This window comes from Camelus bactrianus, chromosome X, assembly GCF_048773025.1.
Source record: "Camelus bactrianus isolate YW-2024 breed Bactrian camel chromosome X, ASM4877302v1, whole genome shotgun sequence".
NCBI lineage: Eukaryota > Metazoa > Chordata > Mammalia > Artiodactyla > Camelidae > Camelus > Camelus bactrianus.
This window is the reverse complement of record NC_133575.1, coordinates 103,881,232-103,902,626: the sequence shown is the minus strand read 5'-3', so window position 1 is coordinate 103,902,626 and position 21,395 is coordinate 103,881,232. Positions and strand designations below refer to the sequence as shown.

The 21,395-nt window shown below is 45.5% G+C and overlaps 1 protein-coding gene and 1 long non-coding RNA gene across 2 annotated transcripts; both read left to right on the top strand.

Annotated features, from left to right (window-relative positions):
- The first annotated feature begins 12,591 nt into the window (after positions 1–12,591).
- LOC141576313 (small integral membrane protein 10-like protein 2A) lies at positions 12,592–16,401 on the top strand. Its single transcript, XM_074359215.1, has 2 exons — positions 12,592–13,383; positions 14,983–16,401. Exon 1 carries the CDS (start codon positions 12,801–12,803, stop codon positions 13,035–13,037), a length of 237 nt encoding a protein of 78 aa, XP_074215316.1. The 5' UTR covers positions 12,592–12,800; the 3' UTR covers positions 13,038–13,383; positions 14,983–16,401.
- Positions 16,402–16,466: 65 nt separating this feature from the next.
- Positions 16,467–20,585, top strand: LOC123615346 (uncharacterized). Its single transcript, XR_012504661.1, has 3 exons — positions 16,467–17,389; positions 17,492–17,859; positions 18,262–20,585. It is a non-coding gene; the product is annotated as an uncharacterized LOC123615346 (long non-coding RNA).
- The last annotated feature ends 810 nt before the right edge of the window (positions 20,586–21,395 follow it).

The window sequence follows — 21,395 nt, the reverse complement described above, 5'->3', positions numbered from 1 at the left end:
CCATCGACATTGTGGAAAAGCCAAACTTCCACATCTACTTGGGCCTCAAAGCACGGGTTGCGCTCCGCTCTGCTTGGAAGCTGGAGCCAACTGTAACTTTATAGCAAAGCACTCATGGTCCTGAGAGACACTTTTAAACTGTGATCTGAAAAAAAAATAATAAAAAAATAAAAAAAAATAAAGTGTGATCTGGAGATGAGGATGGCTAGGTGAGGAGGGTCAGGTGATACAGCACCACGCCAGAGTTTGGAATGCATCGCTACCAGTATTTGGGGAGGAGGGGACCATGCAGACAAGATCACATTAAGAATATTAAATGAGGATTTAGGTTGTATTCAATGAACCACTCATCAAAAATCTGTTTCTAAAACATTGTGTAGCTTTAAGAATCTCCATGTCCAGGTCACAGTTAGAGGCCGTGTGTATATGAGACTGTCTAGAACAGGATCCAAGTGTCTCCAATGTGCCCACAAAACTGTGAAAAAGTTTAGAGGCAGGGTATCCACAGCCGAAAGCCCACCAATAGATAATTTAGTGGATATTATTCCTTAAACTTGATGCTGGCCAGTTAAAGTCTCCCCATGGTATTGGGATCTAAGACAGAAATCTGAATCAGCCTCCGTTTTATTACCAGGATCCATCTTGCACTCCAGGATGCTGCCTAGGACCAGGGCTTTCCTTCTGCACTTCGAGCCCACACTCCTAGAGCCCTGCATTGCTCCCACATACCCACTGTCTGGCACAACCTAGGCCCTTTCTCCAGGAAGCACTGACCAGCCAAGTGCTCTGGATCCTAGGCGGTATCCTGTGGTAAAGAAGAGTAAAAGCATTTACCCATCCTTTCTGAAGCCCAGGCCCTACAGTTTCACTCCCCACCCCACCATCCTGCCCTTGTCATGGATGTCTTCCCAATCTGAGGTGATCCCAACTTCTCAGAGTCCCTCACCTCCAGTATCCTCCCCTGGACCACCTTAACTGCCCACTGTTCATTGGCCCCTGCAGATAAATCACTCAGAAACCTCATGAGCCTCTTATGTTCCTGGGATAAATCCCACTTGGTCACTGTTATGGACTGGATTGTGTTCCCCTAAAATTTATATGCTGAAATCCTAGCCCCCAGACCTCAGAGTGTGACTGAATTTGGAGATAGGGTTTGTAAAGGGGTAATTAGTTAAAATGAGGTCGTTAGAATGGGTACTAATTCAATATCAATAGTGTTCTCATAAGAGGAAATTTTGACACGGAGGGAAGGCACAGGAAGAAAACTACCATCTACAAGCCAAGGAGAGAGGCCTTAGTAAAAATCAACCTTGCTGCCACCTTGATCTTGGACTTCTTAGCCTCTAGAATTGTGAGGAAAAAAATTTCTGTTGTTTAAGCCACCCAGTCTTGATACTTTGTTATGGCAGCCCTCGACAACTAATATTGCATGCAGTCTTTATAAGTTGCTGGATTGGTTTGAGGATTTTTGCTTCTATATTAATAAGGGATGTTGGTCTGTAGTTATTTTTTCTTGTGATGTTTCTGTCTTGGTTTTATATCAAAGTAATACTCTTATAGACTGAGTTTGGAAGTATTCCCTCTTTTTTTGCTTTTTTGGAAGAGTCTGAGAAGGATTGGTATTCATTCTTCTTTAAATGATTGGTAGAATTTAACAGTGAATCAATCTAGACCTGAGCTTTTGTGTGTGTGTGTGTGTGTGTGTGTGTGTGTGTGAGTGAGAAATGTTTTACTTACTAATTCAATCTCTTTACTTGTATATAGGTCAATTCAGATTTTCTATTTCTTTTTTAATAAGGGTTTTGGGTTTTATTTTTAATTTTTTATAACAGCCTTATTGAGATATAATTTACATACAATATTATTGACCTATTTAAAGTATACAATTCAGTGTCTATCTCTTCTTCAGTTAGTTTTGATAGTTTTTGTCTTTCTGGGTCATCTAATTTATTAGCATACAGTTGTTCATGTCATTCTCTTGTAGTCCTTTTTATAGACAAGGATGTCCTCTCTATCATTCCTGATTTTAGCAATTTGAGTCTTCTCTCTTTTTCCTTCATCTACCTAAAGGTTTATCAATTTTCTTGATCATTTCAAAGAACCAACTTTTGGGTTCATTGATTTTCCCCATCGCTTTTCTATGCCTGAGTTCATTTATTTCTGCTCTGTTATTTATAATTTCTTTCTTTCTGCTTGCTTTGGGTTTAGGTCACTCTTCTTTTTCTAGTTTCTTAAGGTAGAAGGTTAGGTTATTGAAATGATATCTTTGTCCTTACTCTGCAATTTCTAAGTTGATTCTCACCTAATACTCTTTAGTTCCTCTCACAACCTGGGGTTGGCGACTTCATCTTGGGCCCCTTACACTGGGTCAGCTGCCAGGGTGCCCAGGCATACCACAGGTGCTCAGAGACACTGGCACTCTGAAAGTCTCCTATGAACATACATTGCCTTGAATTTGTCTTTCCATTCTTCATTATTTATTTGATGTCTCTCTTTCCTCCAGATACTGAATCTCATTTCTTTGTATCTCTTAGCAAGAGCCTGGGACTTTGCTGTAAGCCCTCACCAAGATTTATTGACTGACTGACTAACAAACTGACCCTTAATGCTATATGGTAACTACCTATTCCTTGGCCATATCCCCCTTATTAGAAATTCAATGAAGGCAGGACCTTGTTTTCCTTGCTCCCTGAGTCGGTCAAGAATAGCCAGTTAAAGTGAAAACACTACAGGCATTTCAAAAAGGAAAGAATCTAATGCTAGAATTAGATGCTGACTGATCTGTTTTAGGTCTGAAGGAGCAAAGGTCAAGTGCTATGAGTACCACTAAGGAATCAGGACAGGGCAGAAAACTGTGCCAAAGCCAGAGAGCTTCCCTGATGCCCCAGAGCTGGAAACCAACAGGTGTGAGTGTGCAGTCCAAGAAAGCTGCAGGAACCTCCACCCCTTAAGCCTGCACCTAGTCTGCATCCCCTCTGGCCTCCACATCTTGCAGCAGTGCCTCTCAGAGTAGACTCTGATTGGAACCTTGCCTGCAAGTGCTTATGGGCATGAGAATAAGACCACATGCAAACAAAACCTAGAAGTATAGAAATAATGACTTTTTGCTTGAGTGAATGTGTGTGTGTGTGTGTGTGTGTGTGTGTGTGTGTCTGGTCTTATGGGCATGTAACATTTTAGGGATGGTCAATACCTGTCTTTTATACTCTGGCTCCCTTGATGGAGCCTAATGGTAATTTATCATGGAATAAATCACTTATTAATCACTATTACCATTTATTGAGTGCTTACATTGTTATGCCAGCAAGTTACTCTGCCAAATACTTTCCATTTATATGTTCACTTAATTAATATTTGTTGAGTGCTATGAGCCAGCTACTCTTCTGTGCACTTGGAATATATCAGTAAACAAAGAGACAAAAACTTTCTCATGGGTAGAGGAAGGGTAGATGATAAAAACAAAAAATAAGTAAAACATATGGTATGTTGGAAAGTAATAAGTGCTAGGGAAGAAATATATCAGTGCTGGGGAGGGACAGCGAGTTGTATTTTGGAATAAGGTAGTCAGTAAGTTTCATTAGGAAAATAATAGTTGAGCAAAGACTCGAAGGAAGTTAGGGAGTTAACAAGGTACATATTTGCAGTAAGAACTATCCAGAGTGAAACTCTGAAAGCATCCCTTTTATTAAGATCAAGATAAAGACAAAGGAAGCCCCTGAGAGTGAAAGTTTTAAGGAGGTTTATAATTTAACAAAAATCAGTACTACATTTGGAAAGAAAGATACAAAACTGTCATTCTTTACAGATGATAGGATTTTCTACTCAGAAAGCAAAAAGATATTAATTATTGGAATCAAAAAGAATTTAGCAAGGATGTTAGATGTAAAGTTAATGTAAAAACCAATTTTATTTCTACTGAACAGTCCAATAGAAAACTGGACAGAACATGTGAAAGAAGCAGTTCTTAGAGGAGGAAATCAAATTGCCAATAGACATTGAAAAGATATTCAAGTTTCATCAGTAACTGGAGAAATGCAGATTAAACCTGCAATGACATGCCAGTTCACATCACAGATTGGCACAAATTTTAATCTGGTTATATCAAGAATAGGAGAGGATATGCTGGTACAACTCTTATCCACTGATGGAAGGCATGTCATTGTTGCAGACACTTTGGGAAACAAACTGGAATTAGCTGATAAGTGTTGAAGATGCACACACATTTTGTCTCCGATTCCACTCCTCAGTGTGTACCATAGAGAAACCCTTGCACCTGTGCGTTAGCGGACAAGTATAAGCACGTTTGCATCAGCGCTGTTTGTGCTAGCAAAGCACTAGAAATAACCCATATGTCTATCAACAACCCAGTCCCTAGAACAGTGCCTGGCACATAGTAGGCGCCCAATAACTCTAGGAAGAGGAGCTGCATAGTTACATAAACTATGAACCATTCATAAGATGGCATGTTATTTAGCCTTCTACTCCAAGTGTGATCCAGCCCCACAGGGTTCATTCTTGCTTTCCTTCTTGCTTATCTGCATCTTCTTTTTCCAACAGTGGAGAGCCTGGCTTCCAACGTCTCATGCAGTTACTTTCATTTACCAAAATGGTACTTTGTATAGGTCTCATGCTATTTCTTACTTTTCATTATCTGCACATTGTCATGACCCACCTATGTTGCTGTGTGTACATCTAGTCTCTTATTTCCAACTACTGCCTACTAGTTCATCATGTGCATCCACTTATCTTACTGACCTGCATATCTTTTTGCAGAAAAAAAAAATGTTACCTCCAAAAAGAGCTTAAGTAAAACCTCATCAACAGTCCCCAGGGAGAATCAACCTCAATGCCTTTGCAATTGCTGTTCCCTCAGCCTGGACTGCTATTCCTCTAGCTTTTCCATGGCTATTTCCTTCCCATAGTCCCTCGGATTTCAGTTCAAATGTAACCTTAGATTTGCTTTTCCTGACCAGATTCTAGGAAAATGTTCTCTTCTCCTTCTACCATGAAAAAGTCTATCACATACTCAAATACCACTATATTCTTTTTATGTCCCTGGTCACTAGCTGAAAGATCTTATTTACTGATTTATTTACAAATGTATTGTCTGTCTCCTTCCACTTGAATACCAGCTTCTTTTTTTTATTTCATTCTTTTATTTTTTAATGCTCAAGACTCCATAAAATGCTGAATGTTTCCAGAAAATAGGGTTAGTCTCAAGGTTGTCACATGTGGCTCCTTGGGTTGTGCGTCGCATGTCACATCTTATTCTGTTGTGACTGAATGGGCTTCCAGGAGAAAATTGCTAGAAGGGCTGCAGACATGATCCTTCAGGAACAGCTCTCAGAATCACACCTCCAAACCTGCCCATCTTGGAAGCTGCCTGTTCTGCCCCAATCAGGAAGGTGGAGAATCTGCTGGATTTGTTGCCTGGAACTTTCATGTCAGCGCAGGAAGCTGTTGCTTGCCACCACTACCACATCCACCTCTCAGCTCCCACGAAGCTAGTGGATGGTCACTGAGAAACTTCTACAGAAAAACCAACATCCATGATGGCACTTTCCAACATAAAAAAGAATGTCAGCTTCCTGAGGGCAAGGATTTTGTTGTTATTGGTTCCTGCTGTGCTTCCAGCACCTAGAACAATGCTTGGCAGATAATCAGCGTGCCATAAATACTTGAGGAATAATTGAATGAGAGAAAGATAAATGCTGGGCAATTTGAGGTGACCTATGGAGATGGTATGGCTTCAAGTTGAGTCAGACCTAATCAGAATATTTCACTTTCCCACCTGTCCCTTTCTCAACAGAATTCGTCCTTACTCCTGATAATGTTATATAGCTGGCTGTAAACAGAAGGCGTATTGCTCAGACGTGAGATCCAGTCATGACTCAGCTTATTCCTGGTTTTGGGATCTGCTCTCACAGCTCAGGCTGGGACAACAACTTGTAGGTGAAATCACCCAGTAACTTGGAGTTTCAGTGATATTGGTGATACTGATTAATTCCTTGGCGTAGATGAATTGCAGTCTGTAGTAAAATGATGTTCCTAAAGCTACAAAGGGTCTTTGGCTAACAATTATCTTACTAATGTTTACAGAAATATTTCTCTAAGCTTACAGCAGCATTGTTTTAGATGACATACCAGTAAGCATGGTATTCATTGTGATTTAGTGAATGGGAAAAATTTCCCAAACAGCAGAAAAGGAACATAAATCACTAATAGATGTATTAATATCCTGAAATTTCTCCTTCCACTCTTTGTCTTGTATGCCTAAATTTGGAAGGGTAGTTCGTTTCTCTTTGTCTCTCTCTTTTTTTTTTTTACCATAGTTTTAGTCCTACTAGGTACACAGTTTTTTTAGTTGAATTATAATTGATTTAAAATATTGTGTTAGTTTCAGATGTACAGCATAGTGATTCAGTTTTTAATTATTTTTTGTAGATTATATTCCATTATAGGTTATTATAAGTTACTGGGTGTAATTCCATGTGCAATACAGTAAATTTTTGTTGCTTATCTATTTTATGTATAGTAGTTTGTATCTGTAGATCACGTATCACTAATTTGTCTCTCCCCATCTCCTGTTCCCCTTTGGTAACCTTAGGTTTTTCTATGTCTGTGAATCTGTTTCTGTTTTGTATATACATTCATTTGTATTATTTTCTAAATTCCACATATGAGTGATATCGTACAGTATTTGTCTTTCTCTGTCTGACTTTTGTCTGATATTGAGTTGTATGAACTGTTTGTTTATTTTGGATATTAACCCCTTGTTGTTCGCTTCATTTGTAAATATTTTCTCACATTCCATAGGTTTTCATTTCATTTTCTTAGTGGTTTTCTTTGCTGTGCAAAAGCTTTTAAGTTTGATTAGATCCCACTTGTATATTTTTCTCTTATTTTAAACTTTTGTCTTGGGAGAGTGATCTAAGAAAATATTACTAAGATTTATGTCAAAGAATGTTTTGCCCATGTTCTTTTCTAGGAGTTTTATGGTGTCTCATCTTACATTTAGATCTTTAAACCATTTTGAGTTTATTTTTGTATATGATGTGAGAGAATGTTCTAATTTCATTTTTTTACTGTAGCTGTCCAGCTTCACCAGCATCACTTGTTGAAATAACTCCATTGTATATATTGCTTCCTGTGTCATAGATTAATTGACTGTAGGTGTGTAATTGTCTGGGCTCTCTATTCTGTTCCATTGATCTATGTGTCTATTTTTGTGCCAGTACCATGCTGTTTAGATTACTGTAGCTCTGTAGTATAGTCTGAAGTCTAGGAGGGTTATACCTCCAGCTTTTTAATTTGTTCTCAGAATTGCTTTGGTAATTCTGGATCATTTGTGGTTCCATATAAATTTTAGAATTATTCTTTATAGTTCTGTGAAAAATGTCATGGGTATTTTGATAGGGATTGCACTAAATTTGTAGATTGCTTTGGGTTGTATGGCCTTTATAACAACATTGATTCTCCCAACCCAAGAGCACAGGAAATCTTTCCATTTCTTTGACTCATCTTCAATTTCCTTTACCAATGGTTTATAGTTTTCTATGTATAGGTATTTCACCTCCTTGGTTAAGTTTATTCCTAGTTGTTTTGTAAGATGATTTTTTAAAAAAAAATGTTTAAACTTTATTTATTTATTTTACAATCATATTTTTATTTTTTGTTTATTTACAATATCAAATTTTTTAAATTGAAGTATAGTTGATGTACAATATTATATGTTACAGATATATAATATAGTGATTCACAATTTTTAAAGGTTATACTCCATTTATAGTTATTATAAAAAAATTGGCTATATTCCCCATGGTGTACAATACATCCTTGTAGCTTATTTTATACCTGATAGTTTGTACCTTTTAATCCTCCACCTCCATCTTGCCCCTCCCTGTTTCCTCTCCCCACTGGTAACCACTAGTTCCTTCTCTACATCTGTGAGTCTGTTTCTTTTCTGTTTATATTCACTAGTTTGTTGTATTTTTTTAGATTCCACATGTAAGTGATATCTTACAGTATTTGTCTTTCTCTGTCTGACTTATTTCACTCAGCATAATGCCCTCCAAATCCAACCATGCTGTACATCAGAGACTAATACAACATTTTAAATCAACTGTACTTCAATAAAAAAGCAAACAAACAAACAAACAATCCATTTAAAATATGGGCAGAAGAACAAAACATTTTTCCAAAAGAGGAAATGCAGATGGCCAACAGGAACATGAAATGTCTCTCAACATCATTAATATAAGGGAAATGCAAATCAAAATCACAATGGGCTATCACCTCACACCTGTCAGAATGGCCAGCATCAAAAAGAACACAAATAACAAATGTTGGCAAGGATGCAGAGAAAAGGGAATCCTTGTACACTGTTGGTAGAAATGCAAATTGATGCAGCCACTATGGAAAACAATATGGAGGTTTCTCAAAAACCTAAAAACAAAACTACCAAATGGCCCAGCAATTTCACTTCTGGGCATATAACCAAGGAAAACAATAAAGGGTTCCACTGTAGATGCATCATTTTTTTTAACTGAAGTCAAGTCAGTTTACAATGTTGTGTCAATTTCTGGTGTACAGCATAATACTTCAGTTATACATATACATATATATATTCCTTTTCAAATTCTTTTTCATTATAGGTTACTACAAGATATTGAATATAGTTCCCTATACAATAGAAACTTGTTTTTTTTTTACCTGTTTTACATATAGTCATTGGTATCTGCAAATCTCAAACTCCCAATTTATCCCTTTCTACCCCTTTTCCCACCTGGTAACTATAAGTTTGTTTTCTATGTCTTTGAGTCTATTTCTGTTTTGTAAATAAGTTCATTTGTGTCATTTTTTAAGATTCCACATGTATGGTATTTTTCTTTGTATTTCTGGCTTACTTCACTGAGAATGACAATCTCTAGATTCATCCATGTTGCTGCGAATGGCATTATTTTATTCTTTTTTTTTTTTTTATCAATGAGTAGTATTCCATTGTACAAATATACCACAGTTTCTTTTTCCAGTCATCTGTCGATGGACATTTAGGTTGCTTCCATGTCTTGGTTATTGTAAACAGTGCTGCTATGAACATTAGACTGCATATATGTTTCTTTTTTTATTTTTAAAATATTTTTTATTGAGTTATAGTCATTTTACAATGTTGTGTCAAATTGTATATTTCTGAATTAGACTTCCCTCCAGATACATGTTCAGGAGTGGGATTGCTGGATCATATGGTAAATCTATTTTTAGTTTTTTGAGGAATCTCCATACTGTTTTCCATAATGGCTCCACTAAACCACATTCCCACCAACAGTGTAGGAGGGTTCCCATTTCTCTCCACCCTCTCCAGCATTTATCATTTGTGGACCTCTTAATGATGGCCACTCTGACTGGTGTGAGGTGATACCTCATTGTAGTTTTGGTTTGTAGTTCCCTGATAACTAGCAATATTGAGCATTTTTTTTCATGTGCTTATTGGCCATTTGTATGTATTCATTGGAGAATTGCTTGTTTAGGTCTTCTGCCCATTTTGGATTGAGTTGTTTGTTTTTTGTTATTAAGTTGTTAGATGCATTATTTTAAGAGATATACTGACAAAGCGGAGTGTTTCCAGAGGAAGGTGAAGCATATGACAAAGAAAACTTGTCTCACTAAGAATGATTGAAAGAAAAGCTTGTTGTTTAAAGAAAAAATACTTAGTAAGGACACATGAGTGCTCGTTCAACCCCCTGAAGGTATAGCATACTACAGAAGGGTTAACCTGCTACTGTATTTTCCAAAATTTACAATTTAGAACAATGGATTGAAACTGCCTTTGTCCAACATAAGGAATGTGCTTTCTTGAGAAGCAATAAATTTCCTGTCATTTTAATTGTCCTAGCACCAGCTGGAAATTGATCATCGGTCAGGGATGTTGTTAAAATAACTTCTCCATCATGGGAAACATTAAACTAGATGGCCTGAAAGATCCTTTCCAATTCCAGGATTCTGTGCTTCCAAGTTCAATTTCTAATACTTATTTTCATCATAAAATTATGTATAGTCCTTGGGGAAAATGTTTTGTTTATAGGAAGCATAAAATCATGCTCAAGAATAGTAAATCTTTAAAAGTACACAAGAAAATTTGAAGTGAATTTCCTGAAGACAGGATATACTTGGATCATGGTTTCTTTTTTTGTCCTTTAAACCACTCTGCCCATCTATCTTTTAATTGGTATACTTAGACCACTTACATTTGAAGTAATTATTGATATATTAGGACTTAAGTGTGACATTTTATTATGTTTTCTATTTGTTTATTATTTCTTGTTCCTGTTTCCCCTTTCTTGTCTTGAATATTCTTTAGGATTTCATTTTGATTCATCTATACTGTTTTTGATTATTTATTTATTTTCTTGATGGGGGAAGGTGATTAGGTTTATTTATTTATTCTTGGAGGAGGTACTGGGGATTGAATCCAGGACCTCATGCATGCTGTGCATGTGCTCTACCACTTGAGCTATACCCTTCTCCCTATAGTGTTTTGGAATATATGTCTTTGCATAGTTTTTTAGTGGTGATTCTAGGTATTACAATAAGCATATTAACTTACCATTGTCTACTGGCATCACCAATTTAAACCACTTCCAGTGAGGTATAGAAATCTTACTTCCATTTAGGTTTATTTAACATAAATGTCAAGTATTTCCTCTACATACGTTGAACACCACATCAGATGACATTATAATTTTTGCTTCAACAATCAAAATAATTTTTGAAACTCATGAGGAAGACAGTCTATTATTTTGCTCCTACTTTGATGCATTCCAATTGTTCTTTTTTCTTCTTAAAGTGCCATCTTCCCAAGTTTCATTTCCTTTCTGTTTAGGGAACTTTCTATAGCCATTCTTTAAGGGTAGGTCTGCTAATAAAAATTCTCTTAATTTTCTTTCATCTGAGAATGTCTTTATTTCCCTTCATTTCTGAAGGATGTATTCATAAATATAGAATTTGTGTCCGTGCGTATGGGTGGTAAACTGAACCACTGATTAGTCATGCTTTGTCCACCTCTTTCAGTGTCCTTGATGCTTCAGGTTTGCTTCTTTTTCCCTTGACCACGTAAGTAGGACAATTGCCCAATCAATGTATATGAATCTGTTGGGTTTCTTAAAACAGTTACACGGATGCCATAGAGATGTTCAAGTGTGATGGTGACTAGGCATTTTGAAAAGGCCTTAATATGCAGGTCAGCCCTCCTTGTGAAACTGAGATGGGGTCATGGTGACTCCACATCTTGCAGCTTTTTAAAAGTTATGACCCTAGGGAAGCATGAGCATTTTCCTACTTCATTAAGTAATCTTGAAAACATGATCAAGTTTGGGTTGGATTTGGTTTAGAATAAAGATTAGATGAAACCACAAAAGGGCTTTTTAACCGCACCAGCAAGAAATGCCATGAACGAGGGCAAGGGAAAACCTAAGAGATTCTGTGCAGTATTTAGGCAAACAATGGATTAAGAGGAGTGTTTATAAAATACTATGGAGTATGAAGGAGTTCAGTACATGCCACCCCAAATTATGCCACTTTGGTGTATACTAATTATTTTGATCTGAAGGCATTTGAAAAACAGCATATGGAGGGAGAGGTTTTCTCTAAGATCCCCTTATCTGCCTAAAGATAGACCTTCTAAAATGAACTCATTTGTCATAAATTCCCTTCTTGGAAGTTTCACCAACCAGGGAAGATTGACTCTTAGAACAGGAGAGGAATTGGTAGTCAACATCACACGTAGATAAACTCCATCTTAAATTGTTATATCTCCCATCTATTCTTTTAAGGAGTCATTCATCTTTCTAAAAATCATTTACTCCCCCTTAAATTGCCTACATGTTCCCTCCTCTTCCCCTGTTAAAATGGTACATAAGATCTCAAATCTCACTGCCATTCTGGGTATTCTTTTTTTCCTTATGACGCCTCAGAGCAAGTAATATTAAAAATTAATAAATATGTGTACCCTTTCTCCTGATAATCTGTCTGTTGTCTGTTTTTTTCATTGACCTATAAAGTGTATATATATTGAATCTAAGAGGGTAGAGGGAAAGTCCTTCCCCCCCTACAGGTAAAAGGGAAAGACAATGTGGCAATTCAGAAATAAAGAAATACATAACATCAGCAAATATACCAGAAACGAAAAAAATACCCATGTGAGTTTGGTGAAACTTCATAGTGCAGAGTTACCAGAAAAAATGTGAATTAAAGAGAAGTACAACGGGTTGCTGTCCCGGTTTTCTGTGGAAACAGTGAGGGAAAAGGGATGGTGTGAATGGGCAGAACGTTCTGGGTGGGCCTTCTGTACAGGATCGACATCGAGGCCCAGACTCTCCCGCCTTCCACTTCACATCTCAAGGGCATTGCACAAAAGCGGTTTCTGGGGAGCAGCGCCTTCCAATGCGCACAAGCTCTCTGGCTTTCTTTTCAGTAGTCCTGGAGGAGGCGGGGCTTACAGGCGGGGCGTGTCGCGGGGCTGAGTCTACGGCAGCAACTCTCTTGCGGCCCGGCAAGAGGCGTGGCCAAGTTAGGGGCGGGGCTACGCCATAGGCCGCCACTATGGGAGCCGGCGAGAGGGCGGAGCTGTCCGCGGGCTGAGGCGGGGCAGTGGCTGTGGCTGCGGCTACAACCAGAGCCCAGCCCGGGAGGAGAGACCGAGGGCGGGGCAAGAGGGCGGCTGGCGGGCAGTTCCAGGCCCGGGGTCCACCTGCCCGGCCGCTCTCCCACCGATCGGTCGGCGGAGCTTGCGCGGGCCCGGGCCCATGGCGGCGTCGGCGGCCCTGTCTGCGGCTGCAGCGGCGGCGGCCCTGTCCGGGCTGGCGGTGCGGCTGTCGCGCTCAGCTGCAGCCCGCGGCTCGTACGGCGCCTTCTGCAAGGGGCTCACGCGCACGCTGCTCACCTTCTTCGACTTGGCCTGGCGGCTGCGCATGAACTTCCCCTACTTCTACGTCGTGGCCTCCGTGATGCTCAACGTCCGCCTGCAGGTGCGGATCGAGTGAGCACCCGCGGCCACCTCCGGGCCGCGACGAGAGAGACGCCGGCATGAACGACCACGGGGTCCGGGGCCGGCGGGACGCAGCAGGGGAACGAGGAGGGGTGGCCTGGATTACCGGGCCCTAGACCTCAGCGGAGGACAGGGCCACCGAGCCCCGAGCCACGGCTCCGGCCACCCACGTCGCGGCCGGTGACAGACTGCACAGAAACTGGCAAGAACGGGACCGTTCCGTCGAGCTCCAGAAAATTATTTGAGTGCAGCCGACCTGTTGCCTCACCTTGGCCGAAGGCGGGGAGCAGAAGGAAGAAATTCTGCTGCAGGAACGTGAATGACTGGCCCTGACCGAAAAGGTAGGAGGCCAAAGGTTGGATTTGCAGGCTGGAGGGAGGCGGTTGCCATGACATCTAGACGTCCAGGCCCCTTGGTGGTTTGGGGGAGATGTGGAAGGGACCTGAGGAAGCCAACCCAGAAAGCTTCCAAGCCGAGAGCTGGAGAGGCAGGGCAGCTGCAGGTCTCTGGACTCACTTGTCCGGTTTCCAAGATGGGGTGAGGGGCGGCGGCCTCCACATCTCGGAGGGTCAGCAGTTCACCTGCGGAGGCCCTGGCGTCCCCACCTGCCCATGGCCCCAGTGGTGTCACTTGAACACTAGGTCCGGGGAAGGCCCTAGAGTAGAAAAGATGCTGCCACCCTTCCCCTCCACCCCTGGGAGGCAGCCTGGAAGGATGGTTGTGTTCTGGGCCAAACCCCAGGTCTGTCTCCTCAGCCCTTCTCAAAACCGCCTCCTGCTGGGTCTCTGCTTCTGCTGTTCCTGTTGCTCCCCTCCCCGCTCTCCGAGGGCTTCCTCCAAAGCTCTGCATCTAGGGACAAGGAAGAGTGGGAAAGACACGCTCCTCCCTGTTCCTCCCACCGTCTTCCTCTTCTGCCATCTCAGCCACGCTCCCTCCAGCTCCTGCCGGTGCCCTCCGGGTGCCACAGAAGCGGTCCTCCAGCCCTGACAGCCTCCAGCAGCTCCCTTGTCCCAAGGATTTGGGAAAATGGGGATCTCCCTGAGTGGAGGGCAGCTCTCAGTCTGCGGAGGGAGAGCAGGTGGAGAAGGGGCTTGCAGAGGAGGTGACGCTTGGAGAGACAGGGACCTCTTTGGGTGAGGAGGCAACTCTCAAATCCCCATCTCTTTCTTTCAGGAACTGGTGTTTGTAGGAGGTGACCCACCCCTTCTCTGGTCTTGTCAAGAGAGTCAGATCCCTGCCCTGGGCACCCCTGGTCCTAGAGCTGCCTGGGTAGCAGCCTAGAGAAGGGACTGACCCAGGAGAAGAGGAAAGGCCTTCCAGGCAGAGACCCCGAGTGGGGTGGCCCAGTGGTCCAGTCCTGGCATGGGGAAGGAAGGAGGGACTTAGTGACACACACTCTGGGGAGTTCTGTTCTCCCCACGTACTGACTGGGGAAACGGCTCTGGGAGGGAAGAGCTCTGCCTTTGTGACACATGTAAGAAGTGGGGGAGCTGCATCTGCCTCTAGGCCTGCACCCACACACACACACCAGTCTTCTGGAAGTGGGGTTGGGGCGGGGAGCAAGGATCCCAGGGGACCCAGAGAGAGCGGGGCCCACAGAAGAGAATGTGGCGAACTAGCTTTCATTAGGGTGTACGGGAGGCCACCGGGAAGGCCAGGGGACAGTCTGAGCTGAGGTGGGCATGGGAGAGATGAGTCCCAGGACCCCTTCGGGTGCTGGGGTCCTCGCCCACAGAGCCTGGCCTCCCCACCACACCCCACCCCAAGCTTGACCAAGGGCTCCTCAGTGAGGAGGGGCACAGGCCTCTCAGTTTGGGTGGTGGGGTGGGGAGGGAGGGGCTGTTGGGTGGCTCCTGGGATCATGGTGTCACCAGGAGAGGAAGGGTAACCTGGGTGGGATGGGCTGAGACCCAAGCGTGACCCCATCTTTCTATCCCCAGGGCAGCCCCCATGCTGAGGATCACACAAGAGAGTCTCCTCTGGATGGGCTTGGATTGGTCGTGGCTGCGCGACTGACTGCGGACTAGGAGCAGGGCAGAGGGGAGCCAGGAGAGACGCTCACTCATGCCTACCCAGTCCCACAACTGCTCTGGCAACTGCTTGCTCCTGGTCCACGTACCTAGTGTTCCTGGGACTGAGAATCACGGCAGCCTGGTGGGCCCTGGGGACAGAGTGGCCGATCCTCCCACCATCTGCCCTCCTCAGCTGCCCAGCTGGAGCACAGGTCCTGGGTGAAGATCTCTGCCTGCCCCTCCCTGGGGCCTGAGGCTGGTTGGAGACCACCACGTGACCCCTGCGGATTCCACAGATGGGTCCTGATGGCTTCCTTCCTTGTGCCAAGTGGCCTGGGAGCCCCTGGTCCTGGTGTCCCCTCCTCCACCCCAACCCTGTCCCCCCAGGACCACTTCTGGGAGCTCACTAGCCAGCTGACTCCATCCATGGATATCCACGGACAGCCTCTGAGAGACTGACATGGGGCTACGTGGGAGGAGAGGGGCAGGTGGTGAGAAACCTTGGGAATGATACACAGATGTGCCCCTTTTAAGCCCAGGTCTCACCCTCTGGGAGACTCGATCCCCAGCTCCAGCCTCTTCCTGGGCCAGCCAGGCAGGGAGGAGGAGGCTAAGAATGGCATGGGAGAGGCTCTTCACTGACCGTGTGTGAGAGAGTGGGTGTGAGTGTGAGTGTGCCCGCGCACACACTAGTGGCTGGGCATTGCTGCGGGAATGGAGCCATTGAGCAGGGTGAGCTGCGCTGGGTGCCCTGTCCTCCCTGCGGAGCTGCCTGGGGCCCAGGAGGCCACTTCTCAACAGAGAGAAAGCATGCTGGAGCCTCAGGGGCCCCTGGCCTCGGAGCCCCTGCCCCTGCAGAGCGGCCGCACCCCGTGGGAGGGGCAGGGGAGGTCCACGGGGGCCCTGGCTGGGGCTGTCTGGGCTCCAAGGGACTGTCCCAGGAAGGTGAGAGTTCCTGTCCCTGCTTTGCTTACCGTTTGGCCTTGAGTCATTAGCTGCTTCTGCTTTCCCGCCTCTTCCTTGTGCCCCCACTGGGCCCTTGCTGCTTGACGGGCCCTCCATGCACTTTATTTATTTGTAGTCTGTTTTTTAGGCAGTGAAGCTTCTACAAAATCAGAGACACTGACTTGAATAAGATGACATTCACTTTTCTGTGATTAACTGTGCACCGGTCAGCACAGTCAGGGCAGAGAAATGTTCTTGTTTCAGGTGTTGTCAAATCTTGTTGTCTGTCTAAGTTAAGAAAAGAGTCCTTTGAGTTCAATACAATAAAATAAACACTGGAGGCCTCCTGTTTCCGGTTTGGCGCAGCCTTGGAGGAGAGAGGGGCCAGTGGGGATAGCGGCCCACCCTGGTGGCCAGGAGCTGGGGGAGGGGAGCCCCCTGAGGGCTGTGAGGGGGCGGGGCTGTGACAGGGGACTGGGGCCTGGTCAGAGGAGGCTCTGAGACTGGGCTTGACCTGGACCTCTGCCCCCATCAGGAGAAGTCGGCAGCACAGGCCTGGCCCAAGAGGTGGCAGGTTGTCCCAGTTTGTTCCAGTCACAGCCTTTATTTGAATCACCTAACACCTAAGTCTTTCCTTCATTTTAGAGCCTGGTGTTAGAGAGCGCTTAATTCAGTTGAACCCCGAGGTGGGCTGGAGGAGGTGACATGGAATGGACTGTCTGCAGATCATTTTGTGTCACCCAGAAGCCTGTCTGCAGGAGCAGGTGACAAGGTCCCCATCCCTCCTTGCCAGCGGGTGGTGCTGAGTCTTGGAGATGAGCCTTCCCTTCCCTGATCTTAGGCCCTGGCTGCCCAGTCAGATGTCGGGCTGGGGCTCCGAGAGGGTGCAGGGGGGAGCTGGGCCAGCACGGGAATGCAGCTCCCGCAGCAGAGGAAGGCAAGCGGGGAGGACACAGAGGAGGCATCCTGAGGACACGGGGTGTGGTGACACCCTGGGGTGCAACCTAGGGTAAAGGGCCCTGGGGCACTCCTCACCTGTCACCAAGAGCTCCCCAGGGGTCAAAACACCTTGACAAGAGGGCCCCTTCCAACATCTGTCACCACAGGAAGGAGGGGTGGACCCCAGTCCCAGCCAGTGCCCTGAGTTCCCACCTCCATTGTCCAGATGGTTCTGTACAGTCCCTGCTGGTCCCATATCCACTTCAGGGACCAGTAGCCTGGAACAAGCAGATGGGAAAGGATGAAACAGCGCCCAAGGGTGAGACACTGATGAGAGAGGACCCCGTCCTCACTAGGGAGGAAGGCAGGCTGGCTCATCACGCTCTGGTCCAGAACAGCGCCTGGGAGACCAAAGACCTGCGCCCTGAGCCCAGCTCCTCCGCTGTCCATGGTGGGGCCCCAGGCCAGCCACGGGCACTGGTGCGTTCTCGGGAAGGAGCCTTCAGGGTGGTGTGGGCCTTAAGTGATGATGTTTATTCCACACGTGTCTCAGGTCGCAGCTGGAGCAGCCCTGTCACCATGAGGAAAGAAAACCACGTGAAGGGAAGTGACAGGTGATGAAGCCTTAGGAGCTGTGGCACCTGCTGGGTGCTTTGCTTCCCTAACTTCATAATCCCCACCTACGGCCACCTGTTGGAGGAGGTCACCGAGAGGATGTCACCACAGGCTGTCCCGCGAGCTGGCCCCGGGAAGTCAGAGGGTCCTCACCCTCTCCTGTTCTTGGGATACACGGTCCACCCACTGTTCCCACAGCTGGAGCTGTTTCAAAGACGCAGCCTTGAGAGAATGAGAGAGGATCTGGCCTGAATATGTGACTGAATCCCGGGAAGGTCTCTGTGCAGACTTTTGAGACTCTGGCAGGTGGGTGAGGAGATCTACTTGTCTCGTGCGCCCAAGACAAGCCTTGTCTGTAAGTTCCCTGCTTATTAACCTGGTCCGCCTCCCAGTCTGGAGTTGTCTCCCCTTGCCCTCCGTGTAAGGGCCAGTTTGCAAACTAACACTACCATTATCCCCATTTTTCGGAGACACTGAGGCTTGGAGCCCAGTGTGAACTAGAACCGCCAGCAGAAGCTCTTTTCCTGAGGCCCCTGTGCCCCCTGCCACGCGGGGAATGGGGCTGGAGGGGTGATGGAAGGGCGGAGGCTGAAGATGACCCTGGGCTTTCTGAGCAGGGGCCAGGGACAGGTAGGAACCCGAGGGCTTGGAGGCAGAGCTGGGGGCCCTCAACGTGGTGGCCCCACCCATCACCTCCCACCGCTACAGGCTGACTGCGCTCCAGGCAGCGGAGTCCTGGCGGGGAGGGCGGAAGAGCGGCCGGGAGGGCGGTTCCAGGAGCGCTGGGGCCAATAGCGTCAGAGCCCGAGAAACAGAAGCCGCGATGAGCCCCGCCCACCCACCCCAAGGGGCACCGCTGAGCTTGGGTGAGCTTTCACTTTTGTGTGTCTTTTATATGTGGGAAAAGAGGAGCAGATGACTTTTTTCACTCTCTGGCCTGAATTCTTCCTGCTTAGCTTACTGTGTGGTTAAGTCAGTTTCTGCTTCCAAAGCCGCACGGTATCGCTCTTAGGAAGGTTTCATCATGTACTTCGCAGTGTCTTTTGGTTGTTTTCCTTTGTTGTTGTTTCTTCAAGGGGTGAGTTTCGGGCTGTTGTTGGGTTCTGTTTGCTTTTGTTGCCTTAATTTGTTTGTTTGTTTGTTTTTATCAAAGATGCGGGACCGATGTCATTATGGATAAACGCTGTGGTGCAGTCACGATCGGTTTCTTACCCTGTACTCCTGCAGGTGGACCCAAGTGTGTGTAGGCCTTAGGGGTCTGACACCCTCCAGAACGCTGGTGCCAAATCCTCTACTCACTCCACTCAAGGATGAGAGTGTTTTCAGAAAAGGGTGTCAACTTTGGGTCACAACACATGTTTTAAAATTTGTTCCTGCTTTTCGTTGCCTCAGGGTGGGTGCATGTCTCTCCCCTCAAGATTAGTATAATCTTTCATTTAAACCAACATCTCCCTAAAACCCTTCCTTCCCCGTCATCCCCAGTTCACGGCTAGAGGTAAATCCAGTCTCCAGGTGTCCTGGGGAAAGACAGGCCTGGCTCCTTTTCTTTTGCTGCTCCCCTTTACCAGAGTGAATCTCATGACAGGTTTTAAATCTCTCAGTTGGGTAAGCCAAATAGTTTATTTTGATATTTTATTTTGCATGCACGTCAAGATTAAAATGTTCCATGTGTCCATTGGCTATTTGTACTTCTCTTTTCAACTGCAGGGGATAATTTTATATTGAGGTATAATTAACATATAAATTGTATACGTTTAAGGTGTACATATCTTGGTTTTATATATTTATATATTGCACTTTGATTACCACCGTAGTGTTAGCTAACACCTCTGTCATATTGCATAATTATCATTTCCTTTTTGTGGTGAGAACAATTAAGATCTAGTCTCATAGCAGCTTGGAAGTTTATAATGCAGTATTGTTGATTATCATCACTGTGCTCTGCATTACGCCTCTCCGGAACTTATTCGTCTACCGGTTGCGAGTTGATATCCTTCAATAACCTCTCCCCAGTTCCTCCACCTCCCAGCCCCTGCTAACTGTCATTCTACTGTCTGTTTTTATGAGTTTGGCTTTTTTAGGTTCCACATTATGTGTGATCACACTGTATTTGCCTTTCTCTGTTTTTCTTATCTCACTTAGCGTAACACCCTCAAGGTCCATCCATGTTGTCACAAGTGGAAGGGTTTCCTTCTCTTTCATGGCTGAATAATATTCCTCTGTGTGTGTCTGTGTGCATGTGCACGTGCGTGTGTGTGTCTTTGTCCATTCATCCAGTGATGGGTACCAGTGGTATAAGGTTGCTTCCATGTCTTGGCTCTTGTGAATAATGCTGCAATAAACATGGGAGTGCAGATATCTTTTCGATATCCTGATTTCATTTCATTTAAATATACACTAAGTTGTGGGACTGCTGGATCATATGGTGGTTCTACTTTTAGAATCTAGTCCCAGGGGCATAGGAGTCTTCCCAGTGCTGAGGCCAGCCTGCCTGTGGCCTGGGGTGAAGTCAGTGCTCACTCCCCACTCCCCACCACAGGCACAGACTAGTACTCAGCACACGATTGAGTGAATGCAGTCAGAGCAGGGACGCCATTCTCCTGAGCAAACCTCAGCTTAAGGGATTCCCACCAACAAAATGATGCCTTCTCAGTGTCCCCTGAGTCATTCACTCAATGCCAGACTCTGGAGCAGGTTTTCAGGATACAAAGGTGAGCAAGTTAAACGTGGCCTGTGCCCTCCTACTGGGGACAGATATAGGATTCATTCACTTGGCTTCAAATACATGCAGGTTTGTGAAACAAAATCAGATTCACCCTCAAATTAGGGCAGGAAATATGGAAAGGAAATATGCCCCAGCTGCCATGAAAATTCTCTGCTACCACTTTCCCCACTTGGGACAAATGGAGAGTTTGGGGCTTGGGTGGGTGCAGGCCCCACTCTCAGTGACTCGGGGACCTCCCCCCATGCACACAAGATGTTGCTGCCTCCACTGCCTGGAGCAGGGGTGGGGGAGTGCCCCTGGGGAGGGTCCTGTGTGGGGGACAAGGTGACCAAGAAGGTACCTGGAGGGCGCTCTGGTTGCTGAGATACTTCCCCCTCCGTGGGGTTCACCCTCCTCTAGAAGATGGCCACCACCCTGGTCAGAGGCCTGAGCGTGGTCACTGTAGCCTGGGTACCTGCCACAAGAGAGGAAGTACAAGGCTGGCTGCTGCTGTCTCAGCCGCTGCCTCACCGATGCCCTCTGGTCACAGCAACCTCTCAGGGCCTGGTCTTCCTACTGTAGTTCCTCAGCCTCTGTGCCTCCAAGAGACCTTGCTGCCACCTTAGGAGGTGACACAGGCCCATCCTCAAGTCCCTGTGTGCTCCAAGTGCAAAGCCTGCCCCACTGCTGTCCAGCCAATGGGTGTGCAGTGGGTGGGCTCCTGTGGCCACTGAGAGGAGGTGGGCCGGGACGTCCTGGCTCCTCCTATTATTGGTGAGGGTGCCAATATGGTGGCCACAGGGAAATGGGCTGGGATCTCTGCCCTATGTAAGCTTCAGGGGGTTGAGGGGCTCCTCTGTGGGAACCCCCAGAGGATGGCAGCCTGGCATGGAAGGTGTGGCTTTTTGATCAGGGCTGCAGCCCTAGAAGAAGCTGGAGGCTTCACAACCCCTATCACTACGATTCTCTTTTTCTGCCTCATGGATCACATCCTCTGAATGGAAAGTAGGGAGACCAGCTTTTGTCCCGACACCCTAGAGATACATACTGTGACCAAGTGGCATTTATCCGAGGAGTGCAAACTTGGTTTAACATCTGAAAACTACTTAATCTTATAATTTGTATTAATAGAACAAAG